Source organism: Misgurnus anguillicaudatus, chromosome 14, assembly GCF_027580225.2.
Source record: "Misgurnus anguillicaudatus chromosome 14, ASM2758022v2, whole genome shotgun sequence".
Lineage (NCBI taxonomy): Eukaryota > Metazoa > Chordata > Actinopteri > Cypriniformes > Cobitidae > Misgurnus > Misgurnus anguillicaudatus.
Genome location: NC_073350.2, coordinates 16,022,153 through 16,046,021, shown reverse-complemented (window position 1 = coordinate 16,046,021; position 23,869 = coordinate 16,022,153). Strand labels below are relative to the sequence as shown.

The following is a 23,869-nucleotide window of genomic DNA, read 5'->3' as shown; positions in this document are numbered from 1 at the left end:
GGGTTATTTTTAACCAATGCTGCGTAAATATTGGACAGAAAACACCGCTGGGTGAAAAATTATCTATTAGAACCCATGGCTGGGTAACAACAACCAGGCATTGGATATTTTTAACCCAGCTGTTTGTTCTGTCCAGTATTATCACAGCAGGGGTTTAAAAGCAACCTAACCAAATTGCAAAAAAATATATAATAATATAATAAACTATTAAATAATGCTTTCTTACAGTGCTTGAGTAAATGTTGCAGTGTTAGGCTCAATAAACACAACAAAACTTTATATTTATATGAGCATCAATGTAGGAATGCACTCTAAAAAAAGCTGGGTTATTTTTACCCATGCTGGGTAAATATTGGACAGAAAACACTTCTGGGTTAAAAATGACCCAATGCTTGGTTGTTTTAACCAAAATGCTGGATTATTTTAACCCATGGTTGCATAACAACAACCCACATTTGATCATTTTTAACCCAGCATGTGTTTTTCCAATATTTTCCCAGCATGGGTTAAAAATAACCCAGCCATTTTTAGAGCATGGCTTATTTCACACCAGATGCAAGTTCAACGATTTGCACGAGTAGATTACATACAAAGTCAACGCAAAGACATGATCAGACGTGATCAGACGTGTCCTCGCGTGGGGCGATGCGAATGGCGTGATATGGGCAGTACGTTTGCCGCAAAAACACGTGTTATTCGCCTCAAATGCGTCTTCGCCCAAGTTGAAAATATTCAACTTGAGCGAAAAATTTCGCATCACACGAAGTTAAATCCCAAAGTTAAACCCCGTGTTTGATGTGTATGTAGCATTAGAGTTGTTTCTGCATATTACGATATAAGCAAGGTATGAAAAAATGTCTAATAAATAATAATATATCTAGACAAGTTTACTAGAATTAAGTAGCCCTGCTTAGATTTCTGCATAACCTAAAATTCAAGCTGTCAAAAGATTAATCGCAATTAATCGCATACAAAAGTAAAGTTTGTTTTCGCATAATGTGTGTGTGCACTGTGTGTAATTAGTTTGTATATATAAGTGCACACACATGCATGTATTTATGTATTTAAGAATCATTTACATGTACAGTATATATATATATATATATATATATTAGTGCTGGGCAAAGATTAATCGATTCGCGATTAATCGCATACAAAATAAAAGTGATTTTTTTGCATAATATATGTGCGTGTACTGTGTCTAATTATTATGTATATTTAACCACACACACATTCATATATTCATTTCAGAATTGTTTTATTTACATATAATTTTTTTTAAATTTATATTTAATATAGATTATATAAAAATATAAATAAATATATATAAACATGTAAATGTTTCTTAAATACGTACATGAATGTGTGTGTGTATATTTATACATAATAATTAGACACAGCACACACTCATATTATACCAATAGTCACTTTTATTTTGTGTGCGATTGATCGCGATTAATCTTTGCCCAGCACTAATTTATATGTATGTATATATATATATATATATATATATATATATGTATATATATATATATATATATATATATATATATATATATATATATATATATATATATATGTATATATATATATATATATATATATATATATGTATATATATATATATATATATATATATGTATATATATATATATATATATATATATATATGTATATATATATATATATATATATATATGTATATATATATATATATATATATATATATATATATGGTTTATGTTTATTATGTTTATTTAGATTTTAATATATTTTACATTATACTGTATATTAATAAAAATTACATAAACAATATTTTTCTTTTAACTTTGTACATGTATGTGTGTATTTTATATACATAATAATTACACACAATACACAGACAAATACTGTTATGCAAACACAAACTTTTATTTTGTATGTGATTAATTGCGATTAGTCTTTTCACAACCCTACCTGAAATACATTGCTCCAGGTACAAATGGCGCATCTTTCGGTTGGAGTGTCCACTAGAGCACTTGTTTTAATTTTTCGCTTTGATGCAAAGCAGACAATACTGAACATCAGTGGCGTATATTCTTCAGTTCACGTTTGTGTGACTGTGGCTTCTAAGGTCTTTACGATCATGATTGTTCAGCCGAGGTATTTCAATAACTTTTTGTTTACAAGAAAAAGTGGCGACATACAAAAGGGACAGTAATACATTTTCAAAAAAACATCTGTATGTTTTAGCCGGCTGTGTTTTATTAAAATTAATCCGTTTGTGTGCATATGACTGTAAATAGGTACCAAACGTCACAAATCTACTTAATAAATATGAGCAGATTTTAATTTGCGTATTTGTCTGCATTGTAAACCCACATCAAAACGAAAAAAAAAAACACCTCTTGGTCATTTCATTGCATGTGTACCTGCAGCAACGTATTTCAGGTAATACAATACAATACAAATGTAGGCAGAGGTACGTATGGCAAGTAAACCTGGGTTGTATAAAATAGTTTAACAATTATTTTAACAATGAAAAATCTTAAAAAAAACATATTTAAATGTAGATTGGTTTTTGAGAGATTAGCTTCTAACAGTATTTTATGACATGTTTCATATAATAACAGCCTAATTCAGAGTGCAGGGCAATGTGCTGGGTTGTTTTATTTCCCATGTGGTTTAAAACAAGGTGTGAAAAGGAATGAAAGCGATACGGGACAGGTTACCTTCGCTTGCAATCAATATCATAATAATTAAAGGAGCGGGTGTGTTTCGATAAAGCTATTCCACACAGTTTTCTGCCAGCGAGCTGTAATTGCATAGAAATTTATTATAGTATGAGTTTTCATCCGAGCAGAGCAGAACAGAAGCCCAGAGCTGCACAGCGCAGACGTTCATCGAAAATACTAATGTATTTGGGCCCCATTCGTCCTCTTTCTCCATTACGTTTCCTTTACGGTGAATAAATGGATGATGAATCTGACCGCCTGATCCACTGGCACAAAACACACACAAACACAATACCGTACAAATACCATTTAGGGCTATACAGGCACATATGTGCCCATTACAAAGCCATGGACAATAAACGATCAGCCTCCTAAACATGAGAGGCTCAATGTGCGAGTGTTTAATGCGTCCGTGAGGGAGAGTTCGTCTCCAGGTTTGATAGGCTCACATACTTTTTTTGCGGGCTAACGTCTCATTTCCCTGGGCAGGGAGACACGGGCGCAATTAGAGCACATCTGAGCGATACAGTGAGGTTTAATTGAAAGGGAATGGAATGAGAAAGAGGAGACAGATGGAAACAAATGATTTGAAACCTCAGAAGTGGTCAAAGCCCGGCACAATCAATAGTGCACAGATTACTGGCTTCGAAGCGTTTGATCCGGTTAATGGAAGAGATGTGCCGGCTTGGGACCGGGCTGGAGCGGTTCACGGCTGGGAGCTTTCAGAGCATGAGGGGAAAGGGAGTGAAGAGAGAGTGTCGAGGGAGGTGGCCCTTCCTCTACGCAGGATCGATGGCGTCCGTGTTGGCACTGCAGGTTTTGGCGGACATTGATCACTTATCAAAAAACTCACTTGTCCAGTTTCGAGCTACCTCCTGTTATAATAATAATAATAATGATAAACATCAGTTAATGTGCATTCACACCGCCACCGGCGAGAGTGTCAATAAAAGCTCTGGCTGCCCTGCCAACGACGCTAAAGAAAAATTGTAGTGGACGCTCTGACGCTCGAATGCATTTTCTGAACTCCTCTCAGGCAGAAGTTTCCGCCTTCCGGTTGGTTGCCGCCGAACTGTTCCGCCTTCCTATTAGTTGCCGCCAAACCGTGTCATATCTCATTACCATAAAGTTGAGCTGATTTCAACTCTCCTCGACGCTCACACTGTACATGACATGCCGCACCACTGCTTGCCGGAGCTCTCATTGAAAATGAATGACTTCCGGCCACTTTGACACTCTCGCCGTTGGCGGTATGAATGCACAGTTATAATATTAATGGTGCATTCCCACCAGCCGCGGTAGAGGTGGCAAAAACATGCTATTCGCGCGTAGTTGGACACTTGAACATTTGAGTTCAGTCGCTTCATTCGCGCGTGAAATTCGAGACATTCACGCGGAAATTCGCGTCATGGGAGGGGCTTCTGCGACTCCGCTGAGACTCTGCCACTGCGCTCGCTTCTTGTAATCACGTCACTACTACAGCAAGGTCCTGATTGGTAAACGCGGTGCGGAAATCCGCCGAAGTTCAGAGTTTTCAACTCTGCGGCAACGCTTGACTTGCGCGGAAAGCTATGCTTATACTCGCCGCGTCCAGAGGGGCACGTTGGTGCGCGTGGCAAAAATTACGTCAATGCGGAGTGGGCGGTCGTGCGCATTGGGTATGCGAGACCCCATTTCGCGTGGAGGTGTCAACGGCATTTTTTGTAATTGTGCGCGCGGCTCCGCATCCGAAATTGACTGAGGCGATTCTGTCCGAGCAGGCAAGCCTGTGACGTATCTCTTTCATCAATCCAAGCAAAACAATGTATATATTTATCTGACACTCTGGAAGTAAAGTATGGAAACTTTGCAGTTTAAAACACGAATTATTTTACATGATTTAGAATGTTTGGCTTATATTTGTATTGAATGAACCACTGGACAAGGAATAAAATATGATCTCTGTACTGTTTGTTAAGTAAAAACGTTAATGAAATGATAATGTTTAATAAAGTCATATTTAAGAGATTGTTATTTAATTCATGTTCTCATATTTATATATCAAGTTCTGATATTACAAGCACCAGGGTTGTTCCAGCAGATAACTTCTTCTATCCTCTTCTTTTTGTTTGTTTTTGACTTTATTGCTTGCGTCGCCCCCTGGTGGTTCAAAAATAGCGCAATAGCGAGCGCGTCATCTATAAACGCATCGTCTGTTTGGTGAGACGCGCGATCCACGGAGGCTTGCGTTGCGGATCAAAGCGCGAGTATAAACAAAGCTGAACGCGCCATCCGCGGCTTGCCTTCCGCGCCATTTGTGGTGCGCCTACCGCGCCACAGGATGCCTAATCGTGTCTTTGCATTGACTTAACATGTAAATCATTCTCACTTGCCGCGTCTACCGCGTCTGGTGTAAACCCTGCATAAGAAAACTTATTTGGCTCTTGTATAGCTCAGTGGAAGAGGTCATAGGTTTAAACTCAGGAAACACACAAGCTGTTAAAAAATATATAGCTTGTAATGCACCGTAAGTCGCTTTGAATTAAAGCATCTTCCAAATGCATAAATGTAATAAAAAAGTCAGCATTGCATGTATCATTCATGGAAATGGCAATCCCAGAATGCATTGCAATAAGTACAGTGTAAAAACACATCTAAGATGTATAAGAGAAAAATGCTATGTATATTTCAATTAATTAGATTTTTTATCAAAATGTGTGTTTTTCTGGGAATCAAACCCATGACTTTTTGGATTGGTAGTGCAATGCTTAGACAATTGTGGTACAGCAACACAGTCACATGAACAGAGTCTGTTTGAGTGTACAGTTGCCGCCTGTGAGTTTCAAATCATCACTAAAGATTGTGAGATTGAAAGGCGGCCCAATCTTGCAAACCAAAACAGCGAGCTAATAGCCAATAATAGCCTCAATATTGAGCCTCTTAAACAGCTGCATTGAAATTGTGGCTGAGGATTTTCTATAAAGCCTATTTCCTTTCGCTTTGTCACTGGGACGTAAATCCTTGACTGCCTATCAAGCCAAGACGACTGCTCCGCCCCGGCAAAGGGGTCTCCAAGACGACATGAAAAAGATAAGAAGAGATTTTCACTCAATAGTGAGAATTAAAGACTAATAACCCCCATCAAAATCTGCAACACACATCTTCCCCCACATGCACACAGCTGGGGATGAAACCAAAAGCTGACTCAGAAGTCAGTGTGTTTATGTGTGGACGCATGTGGGAACGGGAGGATGTCTGCTGTGCACATGTGCTTGTGTGCATATGCATGCTCCATATGGACAGAATGGCAGGTTTTGACACCTATTAGCATGCGATAACACACACAAGCGACTGCTGTTGCAAACAAACATCAGGAAACGACACAGGTGCACAACAGCTCACGGCATGCAGGTAACTCATAACTCCAACAGTGACAAACACCAGTGGTGAGAAAACTTTTCTTTTATGACAGGACGGACAAAAACATCTTCCACTCGCTGCTGTGAAAAAGTGATGCTGTGTCAAATTTACCTCAGTTTTGCTTAGGTGACTTTATTTAATACACAATACAAACCAAACAAATATATTACATCTAATTTAACTTTTTCCAGGCCAAGGGGTCCTTGGCCTGGAAAAAGAGGAGGAGCAGGGACCCCAGTACACAACCCTGTATCACAAAATTATGTACCTATAGTCACGTAAATTTGTGAGTCTTTTCCGTGACACTGACACGTTTTTCCGCCTTTTGGCGTGAACATGTCACATATTTGTTGCTCAACTGTTTTGTCCTATTTTCAAACCATTGTCACTTTGGTTTAGATTTAGTGTTTGCGTTAGGATGTCACTTTAAGTATTGGTTTATACCATTTTTTTTATATTTTGTGATTTTTAAACCATTGTCGCCTGGCATTATAGGGTTAAAGTTGGGTTTGGGTAGGAATGTCATTTTATGTAAATCTAACCCTAAACCGAAGCAACAATGGTAAGAAAATAGGACAAAACAGTTGAGTAACAAATACATGACAATGACAGTAAACAGAAATATGTGACATGTTCATGCAAAAAGGCAGAAAAATGTGTCGGTGTCACAGAAAAGACTCACATATTTACGTAGGTACGTAATTTTGGGATACTGGGTTGCAGTATGCCTCAAATTTTGACTGGATTTACATATTTTGTTATGATGTTCACATTACAAATATATTAAAATAATATTTATTTATTTACACCACCACATACGTTTAACATACCAATGATGCGCGGGTTGATCCGAAATGAGTGGGTTCCTGCGGTCACCCGCGGTTACCCGCGGACACAAGTCATCCAAAAATATTTTTAATGATATTCGGGTCGCGGTTGGTCGGGTCGTTTGAAATAAAAATGCTAATTAACTATTTTAAACAATTACTACTTTTAAAAAATGCGGGCCAGGGAGCGGGTCGGGTACAATGTTTTTTTTTTTTTTTGCGGTCCGAGTTGCGGGCGGGTTAGTTGAAAATGTCAGTCGGGTGCGGGTTGTTTATACATTGACCCGCACATCACTGTAACATACTATATAACATTTTAAATTTATTGATTAGATTTTAACATTGAAACCTTAATTTTATTACATTTTTATTTAAATTTGATTTAATTTTTTTTATTTTATTACTAGTCTATTAATGTATTTTATATATATATATATATATATATATATATATATATATATATATATATATATATATATATATATATATATATATATATATATATATATATATATATATATATATATATATATATATTTTTTTTTTTTAAACAATATTTGGAAGACCGCCTGTTGAAGACCCATGGCCTAATGAATAAAAAAAAAACTGTCAGAAAAATGGTCAAAATATCTGCCAAGCTGTCACTGTGGCTGTACCCTTTCAAAAAAGAGTTCATATTGGTTCCTCAGAGGAACATATTGGTATCTCAAAGGTACATATTGGTACCAAATGTACAGTCTGTGGTACATATTAGGACCATTTCAAAGGATTCTGACCCAGTGACGGTTGGGGTACACATTCTGACCTTTTTTTCTAACGGTGTACAGTATATGACCTATACTTCCGGTCACTAATCGAATAACCCTTTTGACAATGACCATATTCCACATTTCCAAGTAAAATAATGGAATTAAACTAGAAAAGAGCTGATTGGAAGAAACAGAAATAAACTATAGAAATAAGCTCTAACATGGTTACACGCTTCATCTTTCATAACATCTGCTCATTAGTCGAAAGGTCACTGTTGTAAAACATAACTGCATGAATAATTTGCTCATCCTTACATACTAAAAATTGTGCAATACACCAAAGTCTTTCAATGGACTAGGCCTACTTTATTAGTCAAAGGTCATTGTGCAAAACTACATCTTGTACATTGTATGTCAATCGATGAAAAACATCACACTGCACGGACCTTTCCCTGTGGGTCATCTTACCTAAATCCAATTACATCCCGATGCATGTCAGCTCCTCCTGTCTGTCATTTTTATATCGAACTTGGCTGCCCTGACCGCATTCTGTGTTGCATCTAAAAGCCCCATGTGAGAGAGCGCCGTAAGGTGGCTGACCAGCCTTTCTCTAGAGGTTTCATTTAGGTCCCATAGGCCCCTCTGACTGATGTGTGTAATGGCCTTGGATATGGGCGGCCGCAGCGATGGTCACTTTAAGATGACGAATAGACCCTGTGTAATTCACCAGCATTACAGCACATTCAATAGCTACACTCGCACCGCAGAGCATAAATTAGCTAGGCAATGCTTTCCCAACACATGACCCCGCTCGACAGTAATACAAGGTGTTATGCAATCTGCAGCCAGGAGGTGGACCGGTGCGGTAATGTGCACAGAAAGCTGCTTTTGATGGTTAAATCTCCAGTGGCAGCATGAGCTCGAGATGACTAATGAAGATTTTAAACATAAAAGATTCATTGTGACATCTCAGAGCAGATATAAGGATTAGCACAATGAAAATAGGAAAGGATATCAAAAAACTGCTATGATTTCCTAAATATTATACATGTGGGGAACGTGCAGTCTGGTCTTTTACAGATAAGTCGGTAACATGAATATTAACTTTCATAAATACGCCATTACCAAGCATTGAGAAAGATTAACAGATCCATAGTGTATGCACATTTAAATATTAATGTAACATGAAATGTATACGTGGAATAATGCACAGTCAGCCAGTCATTATTGGAGCATTATTGTGTCTGTCCTGCAACAATATCTTGCTGACTATACTTAATCCCATGTTCACAGTGTAGGAGAATGTGGACAACAGCCAAATATACCGTATAGTGGCCGGTATACAGTACACAAAGATTTAAGCACTGACTGAGTGTGATCGACCAATGTAATATAATGTAGCAATAAACTTAGCATCCCTGAAACATTTAACACTACAGAGTCTTAATCTGCATTCATGGTTAGTTGAAAACAGTAAAAGCCAAGAGCGGTGTTAATAGACAGGGAGAAGAGGTTGTCTTTTGACAGTTCAGAGCAACAGGAGTAGTTTCTGGCCCGGGGCTTACCTGAGGCTGAGTGCATGGCCATTGGAATGCAGGGTCTCCCCTGTCCCATGGCAGTGTCAGAAAGCAGGAGTTTTGCTAAGGAGGCAGAGATGGGTTGAACCAGCAATGATGTCAGATTATGGCGGTTGCCTATTCCAGCTGTGAAGCAGAAAATGAAAACAGAGAGCACATTTTATTTTTTAAAAAAAAGAAAGTATCAGTGCTGTAATAAAACCGTTTGCCAGTTTTAAGAAGATTTAAAGGTGCCAAAGAATGCATAGAAATAATATGTTAAATTGTTCTTTGATATTTACATAGAAGGTATGTGACTTTATTACTTGCAAAAATTTTCCAGAAACGTTTTACATGTCCATTTACAATTTCCTTTAAATAAAATGGTCTATTTTTGCCCTATTTGGAAGGGTTATGAATAATAATGTTGAGCTCTGCTCTGATTGCTCTGCTCTGGGGCTCATGCCAGTAACTCACATTATTAAAAAGACTTTATACAACGGGAAAAATAAGTATTTGACACATCAGCATTTTTATCAGTAAGGGGATTATCAGTAAGTGGGTTATTGACACAAAATTTCCACCAGATGTAGCCATCAAGCCAAATATAAAATCATACAAAGAAATCCAAACATTTAAGTGTACAAGTTGAGTCATAATAAATAAAGTGAAATAACACAGGGAATAAGTATTGAACACACTTTTTTAATACTTTGTAGAAAAGCCTTTGTTGGTGATTACAGCTTCTAGACACCTCTTATATGGAGAGACCAGTCCACTGCATTGCTCAAGAGTGATTCTAGCCCATTCTTCCACATAAATGGTCTTTAAATCTTGGGCCTCTATTATGAACTTTGATCTTTAGTTCTCTCCATAGATTTTCTATTGGATTTAGGTGATTGACTGGACCATTCAAGCAACTTGATTTTCTTTTTTTGAAACCAATTCATTGTTTCCTTGGCCTTGTGTTTGTCTGTCCACCCTCTTTTTATTTTCAGCTTTCTGGTAGATGGCAGCAGATTTTTATCCATAATGTCCCGGGACATTTCTCCATTCATCCTAGCTTCAATAATATAAAGTCTGCAGTACCCCTCGCTGAAAAGCAGGCCCAAACCATGATGCTTCCACCCCCAAACTTAACTGTTGGTATGGTGTTCTTGTGGTGGTGGGCAGTGCCATGTCTTCTTAAAACATGGTGTGTAGAATGACTGCCAAAAAGTTCAATTTTGCTTTCATCTGATCATACTATAGTGTCCCAGTAATCCACAGGCTTCTCCAAATGCTCTTTCGCAAACTTTAACCGAGCCTCAACATGCATTTTGTTCAGCAATGGAGTCTTTCGTGGTGAACGTGCATGGATGCCATTGCGGTTCAATGCATTGCTTATAGTTTTATTTGAAACAACAGTACCAAGGTCTTCCTGAAGTTCTGCCCGAGTGGTTCCTGGCTCTTGAAGAACTCTCCTGATTATTCGTTAGACTCCTCGGACAGCGATCTTAAGTGGAGCACCTGATCGTGGCCGGTTTATGGTGAAGTGATACTCTTTCCATTTCTGGATAATGGCCCCACAGTGCTCACAGGAACATTCGCATTCTGGAAATGCGCCAATAACCATTCCCCAATTCAATGATAAGATTACAAAGATCTTGAGAGAGTTTTTTGGTTTTACCCATCATGAAGTCTTTCCTGTGTGCCTCCTGGATAATGAGAAGCCTTTATAGGCCATCAATTAGGACTAAAGCAGCTGATATCAATTAGTACTGATAGGAGGCAGGGTTTCTCTCTCAATACTGGCAGATTTCAGGTAATCTCCTGGCTTTCTATGCCATTTTTCACCTTGTTCCCTTTATGTGTTCAATACTTATTCCCTGTGTCATTTCACTTTATTTATTATGACTCAACTTGTATAGTTAAATGTTCTGATTTCTTTGTATGAATTCAATATTTGGCTTGATGGCTACATCTGGTGAAAATTTTGTGTCAAGACCTCACTTAGAATTCCCCTTGTGATCAAAATGTTGATGTGTCAAATACTTATTTTCCCCGCTGTATGTTTGAGCATGTATTAGATTAAAATACAGATTTTGAGGAACAACTCATTGTTTGCAACTCAGCAGTCACAACTTTGTTTTTAACATTGTAATTAATTTAATGTATAATTTTGGGGACGTACATCTCGACTGTGACGTCACAGTTGGTATTATGTTGAGATTGGCCTGTTTTCCAGCAGTCTTTTGCGTGCACGAGGTTTACATAAAAATGAGGAAACAATCGTGTTTGAGGCTCACAGCATGTCATTACCATGTACAGAGCTTTTATTACTCATCTATGCCTAGGTAAATACAGTTTTCTATTCAATGGCACCTTTAAAAGAAAAACAAACCTACAATTCATTTAGTAAATCATTGCTGGCACAGACAGACAATAAGCAGCATTATCAATGGCTGCAATTTAATCTTAGTGAATTTTCCCCTAAGCTCTCTTAAAATCTTTTACAGAGAAATAAAAACACAGATAACTTTAAGATTTTTACCCTAGAGTGTCATCGGCATTGATCTTGATTTTCTGGGAGCATTAGAGCATATCAGAGGTCTCTTAACACCACATATAAGCAAACCAATTGAACATTAAATGAACATTACAGTTCAGTACCTGCTGTATAAATACAGTTATATATTGGAGCAAGGCATAAACGTTTTTGGTTAGGTGGGGTGAGTGAGACGGAGAGGGTGAAAAGGGTCATAATGTGCTGTAAATCAGACAGAGAAAATAAAATAACAGAGAGAAATCTGCACAACCAGGCAGGGATGTCTCAAAGCTGTTCCTCAGCGCTGATTGCAGCTCTCGGGCGGCAGACTAATAGGCGCAAAGATTTTAAGTTTAAAGAAACGGTTTCTAGCAAGCCAGTGGGGATTTATACGGACGAAATGCTCCATTGATTCAGCCTCATTAAAACAGAAAAACGTTGGGTCTAATCCGGCTCTAGGAGCAAATTTATTTACGAGTTTTCATTTTCTAGCAAAGATTTTGCACTAGTGGAATATGAACAGCATTTTTAAACAACACTTTACCTTTCATGTATACATGTATTAACAAGGCAGAATTATTTTACAGCAGTTACTTAGAGAAGAAGGTCCCCCTTAAAATGACCTTTCTTGTCCTGGTCACGAGGGGATATGGGAAGTGATTATTGGGTTTGGAGTAGGTCTCTTGAAGTACGCCATACATGCAATTATCTGCTCAGAAAGGTCATAGGGTCATAAGTTGTGTTTAGAGAGAGGAGATTATCTCAACTCATTATCTTTAACCTTCTAAATGTGATTTACCGTAATGATTATGTGTGTGACTCAACAAATCCACATTGACAAACCAAATTGCCTCAAATAAGTGTCTTGTGGGCTATGAACAGGGTTGCCAGGTTTTCACAGCATAACTCGTGGGCTAGTTTGAGCTAGCAATACTAGTGAGCTAGCCAAAACGCATTGCGAGGGGAGTCCCCTGGTAAAAATGTTCCAGGGGTAAAATCTGTGTTTTTGGCAGGGTCCATCTGCTAAAATTTGCAATCCCGGGACTAAATATCACATTATTGGGGCCACTTCACACCTGTGGACATGAAAAACAGCCTGCGGCAACAATATTGAAGTATCCCAAATCCGTGGGAAAACCTCAGACTTGGCAACCCTGGCTATGAAGTAGCATAAATAACAATTGATACTACAATTTAGTATTTTCTGCATGACTTCAGAAAAAATTAAAAAGGATCCTACATTTCAACCAAGCAGGTTCAAAGTACTGTAAACTATAGTACAAATCTAGCATTTTTTTTTTTAATTAACACAATATTTTATTAATTAAAACGTATTAAATGTATTTATATGCACCAGGAAAACTACAATAGTCATAAACAGAATTATTTTATTCTTTATTCTTTTATTATATTTATTATTATTATTTATTCACCTACATGTATTTTAAAAAACATGTTAGCCCATGCGGCAAAAAAAATTGAAACGCCAGTCCTTCCCATTCACTTATATGGCGAATTGTTTCGTGTCATTTTGTTTATTGTTTCCTCGTTTGTTTTCTGTTTTTTAAACCATTTTCGCTTGGGTTTAGGGTTAGATTTCAGATTTGTTTAAGCAGGTTATTTAATAAACAGGTTTCCCTTTGTTTTTGTCTATATTTAAGCCAAGGTTGCTTGGAGTTGGGGTTAAAGATGGGGTTTGGGTGAGGATGTCATTTTAATATAACAAAAAGTTGTTCTAACCCTAAACACAAGCAACAATGGTAAAAAAACTGAAAACAAATGAGAAAACAATGAATAATATGACACAAAACGATTCGCCATGTAAGTGAATGGGAAGGACTGGCGTATCATATGCACGCAAAAGCAGAAATTGGCGTATCTATTGCACGATAATCACACTGCGTGTATATATATATATATATATATATATATATATATATACAAAAAAAATCTAAATATACAAAAAATTGCCAAAAAATATTTGCTGAAATATATTTCGGAATTTTATATTTTAATAAAAAGTATATTTTTCACTGATATATTTTTGGCCATTTTTTGTATATTTTGAAATATATTTAAAAAAATGTAAGGATTAAAAAATATCTTTATACCTCCATATATTTCAATCCAAGGATATATATACATGTCACATTGAAAGAAAAACTTTGTTACGAACCTGTAAAAATGTTAAAATTAAATATATTTTCAACTTCAAAAATATAATTTATAAAAGTAACTTGTATTTAGCATATATTTAAAATATATTTAAGCAAAACATGTCACGTGTAATAAAAAAATACAAATATATTTGCTTGCCCTTAAAAAAACATTTTGAAATATATGTTGATATGAAAAACTAAATATATTTCCAAATTCAAAAATATTTCAATCAATATTCAATTAAGCATAACATTCTACAAAATGTATTTAGTATATATTAAAATATATTTTTGGCAGAAGAAATGTATGTTTTTGCTGTGTGGGAATACAAAAGTATAGGTAAACTTTGGTAAACACAAGCAAATTAAGAGCTCTTTGAAATTAATAATTTTGTTCCTATTTTGTTCCATTTATGTATCTGCCCCAGAAAACCAAGAAAGTATTTTTTGTGATTTACTTTTTTTTACATAAAATCATCCAACAGTACATAATGTAAAGACCATTCTGTGAAAATATAACCTTGATATTTTTAATACTACATAAGGTCATGCCAAAGATTAAAATCTAGGTGAAATAAATGCGATAAATCAAACTTTGATGGTCCTAATCCTATAATTAGGTTATGAGAGTAGCCTGGAAAACCTGCAACAACAAACTCACTAGGAAACTTAATGCCTGTTTAAAAACATTCATTATTACTGCAATTAAATACATATTAATGTATTACACCAGTCCTTTTAAATCTATGTAGATTTTCAATACATGGCCCAGATGCAGAGCTGGGTCACACACCTGGATTTGATAATGGCTGCATAGTGAATTGAATAAACATGGGGTTTTGTAAAACATAAAATAAACCCTTTCAGTCTAATACTTTGGGGACAAGTCTAAAGCATTCACTGATTCTTTTATAAGCCTAAGAGTATTTTCATTTGTCTTGATAAATAATATACAAACAGGGTTATGGCAAATAGCTCTCATTCTTTTCTTTTAGCGCAGCTAAAAATGGACCAATACAAGTTTAAAAGTACACACTGACCCCAAAACCCATCAGGTTGCGTTGCAGCTGAACATATGTACTGGAAGTAGCGCTGACCTCTATGAACTTGATGAACGAATGTAGCATAAAGCGTTGCATTATAATAGCTGTGTGTCTCCAATTTTTCTGTGCTGGAATCACTTAAAAGGAAAAGTTGCTGTCTTTTATAAATGTTAAAATTTATGTTGTATGTACACTATGTTTAAACACATGAACTTATAATATGTATAAACTGAATACATTGTTGAGTGCTTTGGATAAAAGCATCCCCCAAATGCATGAATGTGAAAGCTGCTAACACAGTACTGTATAAAAATAAAAGAATCCCTATTTTGCTGATATAATGCTTTAAAATATGCATGGTACACACTGACTAAAATAAATCTCTTTAAGATCGTGTGCTTCCAGATTTTTTAAGTGAAGTTTCAAGTGTCATTCATGCTTTATTTCAGTCAGCAAGCCTTTTATTTCGACCGGGAATTACTGACTTGAGCTCCATGTGAACTTTGTGCAGTATACAGGTTCATATTACACATCAAGTACTGTACACACACATCAGAGTTATGTGCTATAGATGCATCCCTGCTGATGTAATGCAATGGTATTGCTATCTGATTATAAGACAAGATTAATACATATAAAGCTTCGACACACTTTACTGTCAAAACATAAAAACGTCCAAAAAACAGCATTTACTGCCATATAATTCTGCGAACATCATTTTTTAAAGCAAACAAGCCCCCCAGGAAGAGTTATTTGCTGAAGTGTGATTACCCACAGGGCTTAAACCCATTCCCTACACACAGCGATGCTCATGAGATATATATTACACGCCTGTGGTGGAGCCATATGTGCGTTCTTCGAGCCTTATGCATGTAGTGTTTATGTGTTACTAATGAAATCTGTGATTAAGGTTGCAACCATGTCACTTTAGTATGCAGTGTATAGTGTGCATATTATTAGGATGCAAGCTTGTGCCAAAGCAAAATAATAATAATAATAATAAATACTAAGAATTAAGAATGAAACTATTATCTCTTTTTTTCTGTGCTTAAAGATATGACACACAAACAATAGACATGCAAATTAATTTTCAAATAATTTCCATACGAATAACAGCATCAGTCTTCAAGATGGGAATTCATTCGTCTCTCTTGAGTTCAAGTGTTCGTGCAGTCCGGTTTACATCACTTTAAGTCTTTCATCTGCTAAACCTGCGGTCACACAACTACTGTACAGTAAATGAGATGCATATTGTTCTTAGCAGCACAATGCATCGCGTACAGCATCTCTGACACATCATACAAACTCAAGATCATGGGTGATATTACACGGGATATGCTTACCAAGACACAACACTGCATTGAAGCAGAGGGTGCTTAACACTTAATACTCCTCCTAGTTTTGTTTTCTTTATGAGTACATCAAAGATCTTTTATGATAATGAACTGCAGACGCAAACTACTTGTGTTTATATTGATAATCTGAATATATTACTCAAATCACAGCATAATTAGATCGGCGAGCATGTTTGTGGTCAACAGATGCTACACTCTTAAAAATAAAGGGGCTTCTTTACAGCGATGCATTCAAAGAACCATTCCATATTTAAGGAAAACTATTGATAAAAGTGAAATTACACTCTTTAAATAAAAGGCTAAAAGGGTTTTGCAGCAATGCAAGGTTTTTCCAAAAAATGGTTTCCCAAATAAACTTTCAGTAGGGAGCTGTCACACTAAACTTTGAGTATGCAAATATTTTTCGGACATTGCTGCAAATATCAGTGGGGAGCATTTAGTCTAGAAAAGGTCACGTCGTGATGTAGGGGAGAGTGGGGGCGAAAGTAAATTTTTTCAGAAAAACATAATTTTAAAAGATAATGTTATAGATAGATATAATTATTTTGGCTGTTGTCAGTAACTCACAAGTGTGGTCTATCAATACCAGGTGGAATTTTGTAAAAATGTTAAACGTCCTCAGTACAATTTTACTTTAAACATAAGTAGTGAATTGTTACTTTCGACCCCACCTGCAGGGACGAAAGTAACATAACAAAACAATATAGATTTTTTATGTTACACTTGTTTTTATTAAATATACATCACTATGACCTCATTAATATATAACTGCAAACATATTTTGTAATTGATCTTTGTAAAAGTAATAAAATTACATTTTCATTTTAAATTTCAGTTTTATCAAATGTTTCAAAAGCAACCAACAGTACAAACTTAAATTGTTGAGAAAAAAAAAATGAAATCAAATTAGAATAATATCAATTTTCAACATATACAACAGTATTAGCAGCGGGACAAAAGTAACAAGTGTTACTTTCGACCCGACAGGATCTCCTCACATTTAAACCCGACTTACTTTTATCAGAAGTCAAAACTTCAGGATGTGTTAGAGCACTAAATAACCTATAGATTGATCAGTACGTTAACACATGAAACCAGAAACACAACACGTTATAAGAACAAAATGACCGCTTTAAGAATTTACTTATCATGGTTGAAAACACCTTTCTGGATCTATATGCGGAAAATGGTGAGTAAATAACACAATATTTGTCAGATCTGTCAGGGGTTGTGTGCCTAAGATGCTGTTGTAGTTTGGGACGCAAATGTTATCAGGGCTCGGAGAAAATCGCTTTGCTACTTTCGTCCCGCGTTACTTTTGCCCCGGTTCTCCCCTACAGATTTTCTACTGGTTGCATTAGTTGCATGTCTTCACGTCACACAAATTCAGAATTCACCAGACTTGAACTTTGGTACGTAACGAAATGCAAAATATCTTTACTTAAGCTTGCATTTCCGGTCTGACACATTCTGCGTATGAATGGAAGTCAAAGAAATGAAACTTGAAGTTCGACTGCCCCTTTAAAAAGAACCATTTTTTCTTTCTATAGTCTGTTGAACCATTTTCCTCTATAAAGAACCTGTTGTGCAACAGAAAGGTTCTGTAGATATTACAGGGTTTTTAATGGAGAACTTCAATGAAGAACCATTGTTTTTAAGAGTGTAGTTAATCAGTTCAATTCAGGTTTTACAAACCTTTTGATATGTCTAGTCTAGTTTATGTCATTCAAAATACTGATATGAGTCCTTTGAAGTGATCCACTACAGGCAGTCTCATACATTAAGGCTATTATGAGCCTCTTATAATGACCTTTTTTCAATATATTTGCTTTGATGCATTTCAGGAAATTGTATAAAGCTTTGAATCATTACCTCTTATTCATTGATGCCTCAGTAATCTTCTATTACGCACTTCTTTGTACCTCTCGTTCTTTTGTTTTAGCCAACCTTTCATTCTTAGATCAACATCTTTAATGCAAAATTCCCAGAAATGTAATCTAATAAATATAATACAAATGTTATGTCTGCTCTCTGCTCCTCTTTAAGATGGATTGACATCTTTATGTTTCACAAACAACATATGTTTCTTTGTGGCAAAAAAAAAAAAAGGTTTTCAGATTATACAAAGGTATGAAAGAAATTGTTGTTAAAAGCACCTGTTACCAAATAACCCAGTCTCATGAAATTACGTACCTATAGTCACGTAAATTTTTTATTCTTTTTCGTGGTACTGTCACGAATTTCTGCATTTTATTCGTGACCGTATCACAAATTTCTGTTTATGTGTCATTGTCACGTATTGATTCCTCAACTGATTTTTCTTATTTTCAAACCACTTTGCTTCGGTTTAGGGTTAGATTTGATGTTTGCGTTAGGAAAGTACTGGTTTATAAAAAAATTCTGATTTATTTTTTTATATTTTCAGATTTTTAAACGATTGCGACAATGGTTTAAAAATCTGAAAATATAAAAAATAAATCAGAATTTTTTTGGGTTAGGGTTAGAGTTGGGTTTGGGTAAGGATGTCATTTTATGTAAATCTAACCCTAAACCGAAGCGACAATGGTAAGAAAATAGGACGAAACAGTTGAGTTACCAATTCGCGACAATGACACATAAACAGAGATTTGTGATACAATCAAACATTTACGTGACTAGGTACATACTTTCGTGAGACTGGGCAGGAACAAATGGTTCTTTGAGGAACCAAAAACTACATTTTCCTCTGACGTATGCATTAATATATTGTATTTAGGGCTGGGACTTTAATGCGTTAATTAAGATTAATTAATTACACAAAAAATAACGTGTTAAACATTTTTAACGCATTTTAATCACACTTATTTTTGCACCGCGGAACATTTCTCATTAGATGAGTTTCGGCGGACCGATTATACTGGAGCACCAACTAGCGTTCATGACTTCAGACAACAACAAACCACAGTGAACATGAACGAAGAAGCTGATGAGATCGCTTTGGATGGGATTTTTTTAATAAAAATGAACGGATGGAAGCGTCAATAAGAGCATGGTTGTGTGTAAGCTTTGCAACAAGGAATTCACATATCACTGCAGCACATCGAGCCTCAAGTATCATCTCAATGCAAAACATATAGCAGCTAGCGTGGACGTTAGCCCGACCCCGAGTACAACGACTTGTAGAACAAAAATAAACAATATTTTGATGCTTAAGCTTATGTATTCAGTCATTATTCATGGTATACTAAAAATCCATGTGAAAAATAACTTCTCAATGTTCTCAGGTCAAATATTTATATGTGATTAAAATGTAATTAATTTCGATTAATTAATTACAAAGCCTTTAATAAATTAGATATTTTTTTTTAATCGGGTCCCGGCCCTAATTGTATTATAATACTAAGAACTCTCTCAATATTTCTAAGTACAACATAATTGCATAGAATACAGTATCATATCCTTGACAAAAAAAGAGTGAAAGAGAAAGGACAGATTGTATAAGCAGCAAATAGGCTGCTGGTTTGACTAATGTCTCTTCATTGTTGAGAAACAGGCAACAAGCATTTACAACTCCACCCTCACTTAAAAACCATTCACCAGTGACCCACAGAGAGACAAACACAGCAAGTGAAACATTGCAAAACAATGCATTCTGTCAGAATACCACTGCAACTAGGCTGTCAAACATTAGCCTCTTTCCCACAGTCATTTTTTACCAGTAGTACATCATTCACACATCAGTATCAAAATACCGGTAAACTCAGGGTTGTGTTTGGAAACAATGACGGGTGATGACTTCATATTGATGGTTTGTATTTTGTTGTTTTCACTTCTGTGGCAAACGCTGCCAGTTGCGCAGTTGCTCGTGACCAAACAACATTGCATAAAGTGACTTCAAACACATTCAATGGAACAGTATGTAGGATTGTGGCCAAAACTGGTATTGCAATCACAAAACTTGTGGCTAAAACTGGTACTGCAATCACACAACTGGTGGTCAATACACAAAATGACAACATAAAAATCAGTTGAGGGCTGCAACTCCACTTTTTAAATGACAATATCCTGGCCGGACCACTGTTGTGAGTGATATAAGTATTTGAAATGAAAGTGATTTCTTAATGTCTAGTGACATATCAGGGCCATTTTATGATTAATTGATATACATTTCTTACATACTGTTCCTTTAAGCTTCACAGAGGGTGTGCTAAGGACGATTCGGCAATTCGGCAAATAGACAAGCTGTTTAAAGCAACTTTGGTGAAGATGTGTTAACTTTCGGTGTGCAAGACTTTAAGCAGTTTGCATGTGGAAGCGCCCATAAACGGTGCGGGGGGTAAACAAGTCATCTGTTTTAAAACATTATGATTGGCCCGACGCTGTCACGTTCTGACGTCATCCATTCTTAATACCGATAATCCTTATTCTTCATTCACACATAGCGCTTACCAGTAAATTACTGGTAATCTTACAACCTCTCTTACTGGTAAATTAGCAACAATGATTTAACAAAAAGGTTCTGTTCACACATGATCTCTGAAAGCCAATGTTGACATTTGAAATCACCTAAATGAATCTGGACCTTTTTGTGATAGACCCACCCCACACATACGCAACCCAGGCAACAATATCGGTTAGTAGACACGCATCTTACTCTCTTTTCCAGTGCATTTTCAGATATCGTGCACCCTGCCTTTAACCGCAATATAAAAATCAGAAGCAAGCGTGTGTTGTTTGTACTGTATGTTTGCCGTACACGTGAGTTTGCATAAACCGTGTGGATTTACACTGAACTTAAGGCGGTCCTTGACATTCAGTTCTGCGCCTAATAAAGAAGCTTGGATACGAAAAAACTGCATGGTTTTTAGTCGAAATTGAGACCCGACAAGAAAGAAATATGTTATCCGGTCACGCCGTTCCAATCTCACCGGACCTACCGGTCACTTCCATGAAGGAAAATAGCTGATCTGACACAACAATACATTGCAAAATAAGGCAGTTTCAAAACAACCACAAACCTGTGACTGAAATCTTGTTTCTGTCTGTTAGATGAATGTGTGTGCGCGCGAGCGTATTTGTTCAGATCCTTCTCTAGATTGCAGCGCTGAAACAAAATCACACTCTAGATATGACCAAACCAATTTATCATCTGTTATCCATTAGGCACTATTCATTGAATGCGTATAGCTCCATTGCTCTGCCTCAGATTTAAAAAAACAAAACATACGAAACAGACGACGTCCATGCAGACGAAAATTGCACCAACTCGCTGTGGATGTCTGGGCCATAAAATGGATGAGGGCCTCTGGTCCTAAGTGTGGCATCCAAGGTGTTTAAAATGACATAGTTTTTTAATTGACCTTTATTATGTTTTTATGATTGGTTGCCGGAGTATGAGCAGACCTGCGGGACAGCAAATTCTCGTTTAATGATGATTAGGTTTTAATGATAGCTTAATGGTTTCTCCCCATATTCTCACCTGCAGGAGCCACACACAATATACAGATCATTACATGCCCTCAAAGTCACATATTACATAACAAACATACTGTAAGAGAAGTAAATATGCAAGTTTATCACATTACCGAAAAAGTAACTTTTCCCCAATTGTTTTCTCAGTAGGGAATGCATGCTAGCTGCTTAAGTGAGATAGAAAACTGTGAAGATCTCTGTTAAGTTCACCCCAGGACAGAATGATTCCTCTGAAAGCATGCTTACAGTAAGTGTTTGAGGCAAGTAAGTACAGAACAAGCCTTGAATCTGTAATGGGTCTTCTTTTCCCAAACGCTGTTTGATCAATAAATCAATGAGGCTACAGAATCAGACCCTTAGATGATACTGACTTATTCACAAACACTGTAAAAAAATGCAGCATGAAGTTAAAACAACTTGGTTTTGCATGTAAATTCTATATACTATTTATGGCCCTATCATACACCCAGCGCAATGCGCGAGCCAAGTGTCTATTATTATTATTATTGGGCAATAATATTTTCACATTTAGTGCCCCGTTGTTTAAGTAGCAAATGCATTTGCGCCCAATTTTGTGCCCTTAGGCGTTCTAGTCTGAAAACAAGGTGTTTTAAGGTGCATTGTTGGTGCGTTGCTATTTTGAGGCAACTAAAGTAGGCTACACCATTGACCAACTAAAACCTGGTCTTAAGTCTAAAGTCAATGGCGCAATATTGTTTTTGTTATTTAATGAGCGTGTATGCACCTATAAACCGGACCACAATGCGCGTTTGCGTATCACACTCATGGATGCGCCGCAGCACACAACACACCCATTACTCATTATAAAAATAGGAACAACCCTTTTAGACTGTGCGCTCGGCCCACAATTTTTTTTTCCCGTCATTAAATTAGCAAAAGTTATACATTAAATTAGACAATGCGCTAAGATCGTTAAAATAAGGCCCTTAAGGTTTTGACCTGTGAATAGTTGACATAAAAACAAGTTGAAAGTGTTTAAATACATTTTGTAAAGTTAAAGTAGCATAAAAATATATGTTGATTTGACAAACCTTTCATGTACTCACGCAAAACCTTCTTGTGCAGAATTTTATGTTTAATTTCGCGTGCTCACGTGAAACTTTCACGCGCGCACGTGATACTATCACGTGCGCATGTGAAAGCGAAAGTTTCAAAACTAAAAACTAAACGGGTAGTTTCACGTGCGCACGCGATAGTTTCACATGCCCACGCGAAACTAAACTTTATTAAATTTTTGCTCCTTGTGCCTTAGGGGCTCTGTAAAATATATCTGTCATATGATAATTTTTTTTGTTATTATTGCATCCTTTTAAGAATCAGTAAATAAAATCAAATCACTTCTATACACTAACATATACACAACTATTCAAATGTTTTAAAACCCTTGACTACCACAGGTGTTAATTAGTTTTTTGTAAAATGCACACCTAACCTGTCAACCTGAAAACCCACAAACTTTTGGTTTTAAGATAAGACAAGATGTTTAAATGTCACAAACACGGTATTTGGTTTAATTTTTTTTGTAAATATAATGGCACATATGTTATTAAAAGACATATTTATATTTAATATTTGTTCAATATTAAACTGTACCTGTTAAAATGATTTGCAGCATCTGCATGTTATTAGTTTTGAGTTGTTGATATCTGGGAATAACAAACCTGCAAATGTCGTGCCAGGCCAATAAGAATTAAGCATTCCAACGAGCCGTGTAATAAAATCCCATAAAAGATGGGGACTGCTTCAATATTGTGTAAAAATCACTTCAGTATGAAACGCGTACACTTGAGCAAATTCTAAGCAAAGTGCTGAAGATGCTAAATATGAAATAGTTTTATTTTAGATGCTTTTAGTCACAACATAATTCCAGTCGTTACATTCCTGTCAATCTATAGTTTTGATGAGAATTTAGTATTTTGCTAAAATGTGTATAAAATATAAAGAATGAGGACGTGTTTCTAAACTTTTTAATGGAAGTGTATATACCAGTAGTGGCCGGTGACTTCTTTTTTCGAGGGCGCTTGATGCGAAGTTCATCACAACATGTATGTAGCCCATCATGTGTGTG

The 23,869-nt window shown here is 36.2% G+C and overlaps 1 protein-coding gene across 1 annotated transcript in view; it reads right to left on the bottom strand.

The window, feature by feature from the left end:
- The window catches only part of LOC129427212 (inactive N-acetylated-alpha-linked acidic dipeptidase-like protein 2), a 329,030-nt gene that overhangs the window by 117,720 nt on the left and 187,441 nt on the right, over positions 1-23,869 (bottom strand). The window contains exon 6 of the mRNA XM_073875958.1: positions 9,255-9,392. Within this exon, the coding sequence (XP_073732059.1) occupies positions 9,255-9,392 (138 nt within the window). The remainder of the gene's footprint in view (positions 1-9,254; positions 9,393-23,869) is intronic.